General features: G+C 47.1%; 1 protein-coding gene across 1 annotated transcript in view; it reads left to right on the top strand.

The window, feature by feature from the left end:
• LOC149333596 (peroxisomal ATPase PEX6-like) overlaps positions 1-12,876 on the top strand; it is a 71,281-nt gene that overhangs the window by 35,584 nt on the left and 22,821 nt on the right. The window contains exons 9-12 of the mRNA XM_089558714.1: positions 102-253; positions 5,495-5,606; positions 9,739-9,811; positions 10,397-10,477. Of these exons, the coding sequence (XP_089414840.1) occupies positions 102-253; positions 5,495-5,606; positions 9,739-9,811; positions 10,397-10,477 (418 nt within the window). The remainder of the gene's footprint in view (positions 1-101; positions 254-5,494; positions 5,607-9,738; positions 9,812-10,396; positions 10,478-12,876) is intronic.

The raw sequence follows: 12,876 nt of genomic DNA, 5'->3' as shown, positions 1-12,876 counted from the left end.
GTGCGTGTGTGTGTGCGCGTGCGCGTGTAGTATACAGGTGTGGACGGGGTACGTTGGAAGGGCTGCCTGTTTGTTGATGGGTCCAAGTGTGGCACTTGCAGGTGGGCACCAAGGGTTCGTACATACCGGCGGCCATGGTGGCCTACCACCTGCGATGGCCCCCCCACCCGGTGTGGGACACCCCCCAGCCCCCACAGCTGGCACCCGTGGTGGAGCGGCTGCAGTCCATCCTGCTGCCCTTCCTGCAGTCGGGGTGAGCGGGAAGGAAGGCTCTCGGGTGCTTAAAAGGGGAAATTGAAAAGATCTCACTTGGGGCAGAACTGTGGCACTCCATGCAAAGGTTGGTCAAATGTTTCGGGGAATCCCCCAAGGTGGAGTAGATTTGTAATAAGGGAGTTATTACTCATTGGCATCCGCCCGATCACAGCCATACGGCTACAAGGGAAGGCTATACAGCTTTCTCACAAACTTTGTAGTTAAAGAAAAATTCGTCTTGGTCCGGGGTTCGAACCAGGGACCACTGCTTCACCGGAGCAGTCGCTCTACCAATTGAGTTAACCGGGACGGCAAGCTTATGGTAGGGCGAGAGCGAATTGATCAATAACTCAAAGTGGGCACAGTGTTGGTCAAATGTTTAGGGGAATCCCCCAAGGTGGAGTAGATTTGTAACAAGGGAGTAATTACTCACTGGCATCCACCCGAGCATAGCTGCACTTGGGTGGATACCAGCGAGCAATTACTCCCTTATTGCAGTGCAAAGGTTCATGAGGTGCACACACCATACCAGGAAAGCATTGGACACTTGTCGCAAGAGCAGTTTGGAAGGCTCTCAAACGAACAGTTTATTGGCTGAACAGCCAGTCAAGTGCTGCTAAATGGATGGCCTGACTAGCCATCAGGTCACTAATCAGTCAAGTTAACGAAGCAACTCAAAACTCGGGTTTGTTACTAGGGTCTTCATACAAGGGCAGCTTGCACTCTAAGACTTGGAGCATTAATAGCTGCATGCTGAGAACCAAAATTGATCCTTAGCATTGACCCAGAGTCAGTGCAGTGGAAGCTTCTTCGGCGGTGCAACCGATTTGCAGCAGCCTCGTGAGGAGGCGTTTTTACATCCTCCTCACCCGACGGAAAGGTCTATAGTCACTAAGAAATAGCTTAGGCTGGTAGCTTAAGGAAAGAATTGCCCGGCTACACATCAGTATCAACGTTGCCAGTTCTACGCAGTGCCTGGCAACTGCTTGCTCAGAGGCGCAGTAAAAGCTCGTTATCTCGACCCTCGTTATTTCGGAAATCTAGATATAATTCGAACTGCCGGCTCTGTCTCAGCCAGTGCTCATGTCAGTCTATGGCATCGGATGCTCGCTGATTTTGGATGATACGGGTCTTGCCTTGGATAATTCGAACAGGCTCCCGAAGGAAGGCCGCGTCCAGGCTGGTCCCAGTGTGACCGGCGAACAGATGGCTTCTGCTCCGAGAACAGTATGACTGCTTATTTTCAGTTTCGCTGTTCTGAGCAAGGGTCAACTGGCCACCCTAACAAAACTGAGCACCATTTCGGACACTGATCAGCGTGTCCCTGGTGTGCTTTCTTCCCCATTTTTTTCTCTAACCTGAGAACTTCACTCCTCGGGGTACAACTTCCGATTTGCATGTGGCTGAGACAATGACCTTCAATGCCTCACAAGGTCAAACCGAAATTAACTGTGTGGTGGTGTGGACTGAGCTACGATAGTATGACCACTTCATCATAAGACTCCAATAAAACGGAGAGTTGAGCTAGTTGGTACATGTTTCTTGGAAAAAACCGCGCTAAGACGAAGGACAACGAAAAAGAGTACAACAGGACCGGCGCTGACTATCAACTGAAGGCTTTATTAGAAACAACACGCAATGTATACTCCATCGGCAACCAAGAACGCGTGGCAACACCAAAAGCTACAATGATACATCAATCACCTGGATCAAGATACTTCAGTTCACAGTCATGAACTGTTACAGAGGGGATGCTCATGTACGAGTCCCTTTTTTTTTTTAATATGAAAGGCTTCACTTCATTAAGGGGGGCTCCGTCGTCAAACTTGGCCTTGCATTACAGGAACTGTTCCCAGAATAACCAACCTGATTCTTCTGAAAAATCATGCACCCCCATTTTTAATGAAACTAAGATTCCGTACAAACACAAAGATAAACTAACACGGGAAATCAGTGAAGCCTTTCATATTAAAAAAAAAACAGTGACTCGTGCGTGAGCATCCCCTCTGTAACAGTTCATGACTGTGAACTGAAGTATCTGGATCCAGGAGATTGATGTATCATTGTAGCTTTTGGTGTTGCCGTGCGTTCTTGGTTGTCATTGGAGTATATATTGCGTGTTGTTCCTAATAAAGCCTTCAGTTGATAGTCAGCGCCGGTCCTGTTGTACTCTTTTTCGTTGTCCTTTCGTTTAGTGCGGTTTTTCCAATAATCATCATAAGACCATGACCATTGGGTACCTGACCTTGACCTTTGACCGTGACATTTGAGAAAGTACGCACCACATCAACAATGACCTTCAATGCCTCACAAGGTCAAATCAAACTTAACTGCGTGGTGGTATGATCCAAGCTATGGTAGTATGACCACGTGATCGTAAGACTATGACCATTGGGTACCTGACCTCGACCTTGATATTTGATTTGAGACAGTGGAGGCTATGCTTAACAGAGCTTTCACTGGTATGACTAGGTTCAAGCCATGTAGAACCCCAGCTGTTTTTTCTCGCTGCTTCAGCACCACTGAGCTGTTTCTTTCACTTGTGGCCACGTTGTTTCGCTCTTCTAGTGCGCCCGTCACGTGTCGTTTGCATGCAATAAAGGACTAATGGAAACGTGAAAAATAGTCATTGCCATGCTGTTTTCATTTTAAAATCGGGCTACCATTTGCCAGTCTTTCAGCAGTTAAATTCACCATGATGCAAGCAGTTATTGCCAGTTTTTTCAGCGTCATTTGACAGTTCGAACTTGCGGACAGTTATGACATTTTTTCCTGTCTCTTGAAGTTGAATTAACGCGCTTTTGCCGTAGTGCTGCTTGATCAAATGTTTTTAGGGGAATCCCCCAAGATCTACTCCACCTTGGGGGATTCCCCTAAAAACATTTGACCAACACAGTTCCCACTTCGAGTTATTGATCAATCTACTCCACCTTGGGGGATTCCCCTAAAAACATTTGACCAACACAGTTCCCACTTCGAGTTATTGATCAATTCGCTCTCGCCCTACCATAAGCTTGCCGTCCTGTTTAGCTCAATTGGTAGAGCGACTGCTCCGGTGAAGCGGTGGTCCTGGGTTCGAACCCCGGACCAGGACGAATTTTTCTTTAACCACGAAGTTTCTGAGAAAGCTGTGTAGCTTTCCTTTGTAGCCGTATGGCTGCGCTCGGGTGGATGCCAATGAGTAATTACTCCCTTATTACAGTGCTACTTGAGCTTGTCGGAAAAGAAAAAAAACGAAATTACTTTTGCAAACAAATTAAGATACTCTGACGCACAAAAATTTTAATCTAACCATCTCAGGTTAATCTTGCGAGCTGATTGTATAATTATTGGCAGCGAAAATGCAACAAGGTTTTAGAATCTCTCGACAGTGGTTGAGTGTGACCTGTAGCAGCAGACATATTCAAGATGAGCAGAATTTGAGGATCTTGACTGGCCTCGACTCAATAAGCAATCAAGAATGCCTGCCTGATATGGGCACCAGTCTTGAGGGTTACCGTATTTTCCGGTGTATAAGACGCGGTTTTTTTCCAAAAATCTTGCTGGTGCGTCCTATACAAGGGTGCGTCTTATACGTGAATTTTCCGGTTTTTTTTTGCGAGTTCAGAAATTACTCAGGTTCATGTTCAAGCTTTTTTCAGCGAAAAAAATATTACTACCAATAACGCGGTTGTAACTTGGTTAATACTTCAATACGGGGACCGCCATGCGCTACTTTTTTAGGTGAACTTTATCATGAAACGGCGGGGTTGACCACTTCCGGGATCTTAAACACGCGGCCGTTTCGGAGAGCCCAAGCAAAGGTAATGTGAAATGCCAAAAGATGGCGATAGTCGCGCTTCTCGCCATTGTCAAGACAAGCCAAGAGAAGCCGATGTTTTTTTTTAGTCACCCTTTGCAAGTACCTAGTGCAAAGAGAATGCTTCAGCCGCGTTGCCTTTTCGATAGCGCATCCGAAGATGAAGACTTTGAAGGTTTTATGTAAAAATAAATTGTTGTGGACATAAAGAGAGTTCTTTTGCTTTTTTTTCTTTTGTGCTACAACGTGGGCGGGTATGGCGTGAGTGTTGCCTTTTTTGATCAATTAGCGTTGCTTAAGAACTTCTCACACGTACGATGCATTTTACGATGGCCGCATAAGAATGCTTAATTAAGCCTCACTAGCCTAACTGGGTAAATTGGGGTGTGTCTTATACACGGGTGCGTCTTATATACCAATTTTTTCAATGACAGCCTGCATATATGGCGGGTGCGTCTTATACAAGGGTGCGTCTTGTACACTGGAAAATATGGTAGTGTCTGTCTTGTGTGTGTGTGTGGCATGTCCAGGGCCAGCAGAGTGGCTCATAGTGTTTGTCTGCTGTCCGTGTTTCTCTGCCGACATGGGAAACTGACTTGCGCTCGTGGTTGTGCGCAGGTGACCAGGTTTCTGAGCATCACTTTTTCTGCCACTTGTGTAAAATCCTAGTAGGGTGAATCCTACTGCTTTCCTAGATATGTTGCATCAGATGTCTCATGCACGGTGGCGCAGTGCTGGAAGTAGTAAGAGAATATGTCTACTTAGGGCAGGTAGTGACCGCTGATCCGGATCACGAGAGAGAAATAACTAGAAGAATGAGAATGGGGTGGAGCGCATATGGCAGGTTCTCTCAGATCATGAATGGCAGTTTACCAATGTCTCAAGAGAAAAGTACACAACAGCTGTATCTTACTGGTGCTCACCTATGGGGCAGAAACGTGGAGGCTAGCAAAGAGGGTTCAGCTTAAGTTGAGAACAACGCAGCGAGCTATGGAAAGGAAAATGAGAGGTGTAACGTCAAGAGATTGGAAGAGGGTAGAGTGGGTGAGGGAACAAACGCGGGTTAATGACATCCTAGTTGAAATCAAGAGGAAGAAATGGGCTTGGGCAGGGCGTGTAATGCGAAGGCAAGATAACCGCTGGTCCTGAAGGGTAACGGAGTGGATTCCAAGAGAAAGCAAACGTAGCAGGGGACGGCAGGAAGTTAGGTGAGCGGATGAGATTAAGAAGTTTGCGGGGATACAGTGGCCGCAACTGGCAAAGGACAGGGTTAATTAAAGATACATGGGAGTGATCTTTGCCCTGCAGTGGGCGTAGTCAGGCTGATGATGATGATGATGATTAGATGTCTGATTGTCCTGTCATTATTTTTTGGCTGCACGTCCCATGGTTGACACGGGAGCAGCGGAGGTAAGCCAGCTGCTGTGCCCCGCTGTGCAGGTCCCTGCGGCAGCGGATGCCCCCCTGTGTGCTGCTGAGTGGCTCACGCGGCTGTGGCAAGCGCACTACTCTAGCCGCCCTGACCCGCTCACTAGGCCTGCACCACTACCAGGTCGGTCACTGCTGCCAGCGTTCCCGCTTCTCCAGTGTTTAAGAAACCCATTGGCCAGTTTCAAGCATGCATTCCAGACCATGGTGAAAAGAGAAAGGAACAAGCAAGACTATGGGAATGCTCAACTCGTTCCTTACCACATCGAATCAAATCATTCAATCTGAGCAATAGCGCAAATGCCCCCGTCCGAGCACTTTGGGAAGCTTTTGCACAAGTTAACGCCATTCAGTGTGTTGCAGAAAACTGTGCTTTGGTTTTCGAATTGGTTTAGCCGCGTGTTGGAGTATCTTTAAACTTTGTGTGAAAGCTGCCAATGCAGAGCGGGGGATCATGCAGGCATGGCACCCATAGGGGCATCCTCTTCATTGCTCTTACCCTGCTCTCCACAGTGTTCTCACAATCCCGCAGCATCGACACTCGACTCTCTGGGTTACAAGCGACAGCTTTGCGCGAAAAGATGAAGTCTGTTCATCTTAGTTTTGTTCAGACTGAGATGATTGCTCGTACTAGCCCAGACAGGTGCCCGTCTGTATTTCCGCCATTGTTGTGGAGATTCACTGCTTTCAGGGCCTCTTTTCAGGCATGACAACATTAGAACGACACCACAGTAAAGTTCACAGGTTCTCTACTTTCCTCGCACCAGAGGTGCCCCGCCAGAGACTGTTCGTTCACTTGAAAGACTGAAGTGTTCCTTCGCACCAGGGGTGCCCCGTCAGAGACGTTCTCGTGATGAGTTGAGACGCAGGGTTAAGACGAATACTTGAAGTTTTATATACAGGTATTTGCAGCATATACAAGTTCAGGCACTAGAGACAAATTAAACAGCAAAGAGATACACAACAACAAAAAGGCGGAACTGGCTAACACTAGGGGAGGCCCCTACTCGGCGTAGCCGAAGATGCAGAGCATCTCACCTTAGCGCAGAACCCGCTTCCGGCTCCGGGGCCCGGTTTTAAAGACCTAGAGGCCCGGCCCACATTTGGTAGCTTCCAATCATGTTACACTGCTCACATGATTGGTTTACCGAGAGCCTGGCCAGCCCTCCAGCTTCCGTAGGGCAAAACGCCCTTTCCATTGCAAAATACAAGTAAAAACAAATACACATTCGTGCCAGCACGTGCGCGAATCGAATCGGTCCCGCGGGGCGGGGGGACACCCGTACTTCCCGGCGCGTTCGCGAGCAGCCGCGTTCCAAGAAAGGAGACGCTTCGCTTTGAGCGCCCACAGCAGCGTTCTGATGACCCCGCGTACACTACCGATCCCTTACAACCACCTTCAAAAGACAGTGTTCGTGCTGGCCCACGGTGGTGGCGGCTGTCGACCGGGCCATTGGCCTACCGGCAGAGCGTAGCTGCGCACCCTTTGGATGCTGATTGGCATGACATTGGTGTTAACACTGTAGGGTTAAAGGCCCTGTTCACCAGAAAATCCGGTGTCAGTGTTGTTGGCGAAGCTGAAGTGTCCCCTCCAGTTGTTTTTGCTTCTTAGACAAGTGCCTTGGCACTGATGCGTGCTTATACATCTGTGTGGTTCTTCCACTGTTGCTGCATGCTGAGACTAGATGCTCGTCACATGCTCTGCCCAGTCTGCACGGCGGTGTGAGGACACCACACAGCAGGGGCGGATTTATGGGGCAGGGATAGAGGTTGTCCCCAACACTGGGCGAGAAATTAAAGGGACAGTGAGGAGAGCACTATTAATATATTTTTTATAGCAAAATCCGATAGTTCGGCATGTCATGGCTTTGTTGCCACTTGGCCGGCTGCAAAAGATGCATTTATTTCTAAGAAACTTGGATTCGAAGTTGAAAAAGTTTTTCCCGCCGCTCTGATTCAAACTTGGGACTCTCTTATGACGACACAGGACTAAGTGACGTGAAACATGACGTGCACGTGACGTAACGCAGACTCCGTGATTTCTGGCGGCCAGCAGTGCGGCCTAGCAGCAGCCGAAAAGAAAGCTACCGCCGGCCGCACGGTGAAGGCATCTATCGGCTATTGCGGCCGTCGCTACAGTCGCTTCACTTACGTTTGCACTGGCGTTTTGCCAGCGTTACAATGAATATCGTTCTTGAAGTTGCCAACGAAGTTCTCGCAAATAGACACCTTTAGCATACCGTGTACCATGGCCGTGTACCTTGTTACCACTAGCGGAATACCGGGAGCCAGCCTACTGCGGGTGAGCAGGCGCTGATTGGTCCCGATGCTTCAGGCGCGCGCGTAGCTGCCGGGCACGTGGCGCCATCTGGCGCTGTCAAGGAGATTTGCGCATGCATTGGCTGCGCCTCAGTGATTCATGGCTACTCGGGTTCTAGAGTTGCTAGAACTATTCTAGCAACACTGCTTTGTCCTATGACGTCACCACGCTTGTACTTGCGAGTTTGGCCTGTGGCGGCGATACCTGTATTTTGGTTCTTGCTCTTTTCTACGTTACAAGAGCTTTGTTGTCAGTATGAGTGGCGTTTTTGTAATCAGGAGCTGGTATTCTGTCGATACAAGCCAACTTCAATTTCTCCTCAGTGTCCCTTTAAAGGAGAACTGTGCTCTGAACCCCCCCCCCCCCCCCCCCCTTTTTTTTTGGCGAAAAAATTCACAGAAATGTGTGGTTCAGATGGGATCCCCCCCACCAACCACTCTCTCCAAGAGTGACCCTTTAATTGGCCGAGCTCCACTCCAGAATTGTAAAGCCACGGAATCCTTTGCCATTTTGGAGTAGTCCTATGTTTACATTCCTAGCAGCATACGTGTGGTAAAGCATCTCTGACAGAACTGTGGAAAACTGTCATTGCCGCGCAGTTTTGGTCCCAAAAGCAGGTGACCATGAACTAAAGGTTGTCATGAACTAAATTTACTGCTATGCATACAGTTTTTTACAGTTTTTTAATTATTATTTATAGTAAATAAAATCTGTGAAAGGCAGCTTCTGATCGCTGGTGCAGCATTTAAGTTAAAGAGCAGAAGCTGTTTTTCGTTTGTTTGATACGGATGTGAAGCACCTGCTGTTTCCTTGGTCCTTGCCCCGTTCATGACGACCACCATTGTAATCTTATTGTTAGCCGCTCTCACTGCCAAGCTGCCTACCCAGTCTCATGTTTTGCAAGTTTTTCTTTTTTTTTTTTCCACTGCTTATCGCTATGAAGTGCGTGCTTGTTGTACCCACTAGCACGCATATCTTACAGCATTTGTCATTAGCTTCAGACCTTTCGTGCACTGTCACCCGTACTTAGCTTCTCCTATAATGTCATTCTCAGTATAACATCGTAATGTTGACATGTCCATTGAGCTTCTTTGCAAAGAGCCAAAAGCGTCACCTGCTGAAAGCATGTTCATCCTTCCTTTAAGGGGGGGACCCTGGTCTTGGAAAAAAAAAATTTATGAAGGAAGTCACGGTTAAGAAATCTTCAGGGAATATGTATTTTTGTGTGCCGATTCTAAATATGTCATTTAATTTCGTGTAAAACAATTCCTTGAACACTTATGAGCTTTTTATGCAAGTATTATGCGAACAGCTTTGAAGAAAATTTCTTGTGGGAAACTTGCTGAAATGTATGCCATTGGATTCTACCAAGGAAAACAATAAGGGTAAAATTGTCTTCCTGCCTATCATAGAACATAAGTTATAGGGTATTGAAGTTAGCGCTTCAGAAATGAGAAAAAAAGTGTGTATTCCTGTTTCTGAAGAGGCAGCTCCAGTGCCCAATAACTCAAGTTCTGTGATAGGCAGGAATACAATTTTACCCTTATTGCATTCCTTGGTGTCAAGAGAACCCAATGGCATACATTTCAGCGAGTTTCCTGCAGCAAATTTTCTCCAAAACTCTTCGCATAACACTTGCGTAAAAAGTGCATAAATGCTCAAGGAACTGTTTGACATGAAATTAAATGAGATATCTAGAATCAGCACGCAAAAATACATGTGCCCTGAAAATTGCACAACTATGACTAGATTAATAAAATTTTCTTTTCAAGACCAGGCTCCCCCCTTAACAAAGTCAAAATCGGGTGAAATGAGAAGGGCGCAGCTGCTTGATGTCTTGGAGGGTGTTTACAAAAGCGCAGGCATGGCAAATGGTTTTATGCTTTGACAGTGTTTGCCTGCATGACCTGCTCCCTGTCCATTTGTCTGCCTGCAGGTCAGGTGCCAGGACCTTCTGGGCGAGTCACCCGCTGCCACCGAGACACGCATCAAGAACGCCCTCTTGAAAGGTGATCCCTCTTCTGTTTGTAGAGTAGAGCACTGCAGGCACTGAACATAAGCGGAGGGGATACGGTAGAATTAGTAAAGGTACACTAAAGTGAAATACTCTGCCGAGTTGAGCTATATTGAGAGAATAGGGTCCCAAGATTTAAAATATTTATATACTTGCATAATTTGCGCTCTTTTTTTTTTTACTTTAAAATAAGACTTAAAAAGGGGGTGTGAAAATTGTGCAAAGGTTTCGCAAACACAGCTTAAAAAACTGCAAAGGTCATAACGTGCAATATATACTGTATATTTCTGCCTATACATCATCCTCCCAGCTTGCACCCCTGATTGGTCAAAAAAAACGTTGACTCCAAATATAAGTCGAAACATACCCCCACCTTCCCTTTGTGCCATGGGATGGCATGACAATTCCAATTGGTGTTCCTCCCTTTAACGTTCATATCAATTCTAGTAAACCAAACAGCTAACGCTCGTTACTTCAGCGTCTTCCGGACGGAGGCGGCCATTTTTTTTACCTTTTGCAGCTTCTTTCAAGTGCCTTTTTTCTCCTGCAATGCTGAGCTGTGCCTGTGTCTCCCTTGCAGCCCAGCAGTTCACGCCCTGCCTCGTCCAGCTCTGCAACGTGGAGGTCTTCTGCCAGGATCGAGATGTGGGCTCTGGGGGAGGTGGGTGTCCCTCTCAAAGCAAATGCAATGCTTGCATGACACCCTGTGTGCACGGGGTGCAACACTTTGTTTCACTCCCAGTGCCTCTGAAATCCTGTCTGCTCGTCTTATGAATGCACGTGTTTTTTGTTGGTCCGATGCCTGGCTTTCTCAGGGGCGATGCATTTAGGAAAGGTGTCACGTAGACTTCTCGACTTGTTGGAATGCTTTCAATGCTGGAGAGAAGGGTTAGGGCATAGAAAGTGAAGGGAGGGAAGGTCGAAATTTTAAGGCGAAAGCCTTTAATGCCTCATCGTCGTCGGCAGAACGTTGTCAGCAAAGGTGCGACGCTTTTCAGTTGGTCGATATGGTTATGACGTCAGAGTGCGCAGATTTGAAGTAATGAGGTCGCCCACGGATGCCTGACGCCCCCTTTTGGAGCAGACGACAACAATATAAAATAGTTGTCGTCCGCTCCAATAGGGGGCGTAAGGCGTTGGGGTGACATACCTCATTACTGCGAACAGAGCCATGGATACAACCAAACTCATCGAAGCAGAGAGAGAGTCGTGCTAAAGAAGCAGTCAAAGTGTGTAGTTCAATAAAGCACTAGTACAGCACAAACAGTCTCTCAGTCAGTGCCAAACAGTGCGCCAGGAAAGGCTTTTACCTTGCAGCAGTTTAGAGACCCAAAGTGTCCCCTGAATTTTTTTTACGTTCTATGGCCTTATAAGGATGCAGCCGCAACATATAGAAGCACCCGCCGCGGTGGCTCAGTGGTTATGGTTCTCGGCTGCCAACCCAAAAGACGCGTGTTCGATCTTGGCTGTGGCGATTGCATTTCAATGGAGAGGAAATGCTAGGGGCCCGTGTACTGTACAATGTCAGTGCACGTTAAAGAACCCCAGGTGGTCGAAATTATCCGGACCCCTTCGCTACGGTGTCCCTCGTAGCCTGAGTCGCTTTGGAATGTTAAACCCTCGTAAACCAAACCAGCTACATATAGAAGCATATGGAAGCACTTGAAGAACACAAGTATGTGCAGTCATGGTCAAACTACTACAGTTGAACCTCGTTATAACGAAGCTAAGGGAGCCTGGGGATTGTTACAGCCCATGTTGACTGAGCTTCCAAGGGAAGTCGTCATGGCTTTGTTATATCCTGTATTTCGGCATAGACCGCTTCATTATAACGAGGTTCAACTTTGAGCACCCTTTGGTGATCAAACTCTTCTCGCGACCTGCCTAGCAAAACTTAGGCAGTACCTATGCACATATGCCAGCAAATAGTTCTGATGTGGTGGCATTTTGAACTAAAACAACCGTGATATTGTCTCCATGTAACCTCTAAGAAAAGTTTATAATTTCATAAAGTTTGTACAGGAAAGTTCATATTACTCCAATGTGTCAGAATATTTGCTCCCGCACACTGTAAAAAAGCAGTGTATGCAATATATAGTAAAAGGAAGAAGAAGATGAATTCGCCTTATTACTTTGTTGCTCTTCACTCATTGCTAAGTTATTTGCGACGGAAGTGAAGAGTGAGGCATTTTGTTCTCAAAATGAGTCTGGGAACACTCTTCATTGTTGCATATGTGGCTGGCATATCTTTTGCAGCTAAAATTACCCTGTAAAAGCCTTTGTATTGGTGACAACCACCATCAAGAATTGGTACTTCATGTCTACAGTGAAATCTCCTACAGCACAGTGTGTCTTCACACGGGAGTTGATATCTAAACTATCTGTTTGTCGTAACCATAGTTTGTTGTTAGCAGACATTCATTTTGTCACATGCCTGACGCGTTGCTTGTTTATGTAGTAAAAGTTCATTAACTTGATCGCTGTTAATTCAGAAATCTTGATAATTCTAACTGCTTGCACAGTCCTGGCCAGTGCTTATGTAAGCCTGTGGCATCGAATGTCTGCTAATTTGGACTCTACAGGTCTTGCAGCGGTTAATTCGAACAGTCTTCCGAAGGGAGGCCGTGCCTGGAAACGACTGGCACTGCAAGCGGTCATCAAGATATCCCTAGTCATACCAGGAATTTCATGCTGCAAAGTTGCCTATGTACCGCTGACGTGTGCACAATGGCAGACGTGACAAGAATTGGGACAGGCCGAGGACAGCACAGTGTCTGAGAATTGTCTGCCGACGTAATTTCAGTTTCGCTTTTCTGAGCTTCATGGCAGACCGTGACGGCAGCTTGCGGCAGTGCATCAAGCAGCCAACCATGCTCGGCTCCGGACCGTTCTGGATGCCGATTGGTGCTGCTTCGCGTCTTCCACGCTTCCATCTGCGTGGTTCTCCCATTCTTCCATTGCGGCGAAACTTCACGCTCAAGTGTCATGTTCCATTTCCTGGGGAGGCCCTTACCATTCCGGAGCAGTTCTGCTTTGACGCTCCCAGCAGTATGCTCACAA

The sequence above is a fragment of the Amblyomma mixtum genome, chromosome 8, assembly GCF_055824585.1.
Source record: "Amblyomma mixtum isolate Tamu chromosome 8, ASM5582458v1, whole genome shotgun sequence".
Taxonomy (NCBI): Eukaryota; Metazoa; Arthropoda; class Arachnida; order Ixodida; family Ixodidae; genus Amblyomma; species Amblyomma mixtum.
This window is presented reverse-complemented; position numbering and strand designations above follow the sequence as displayed.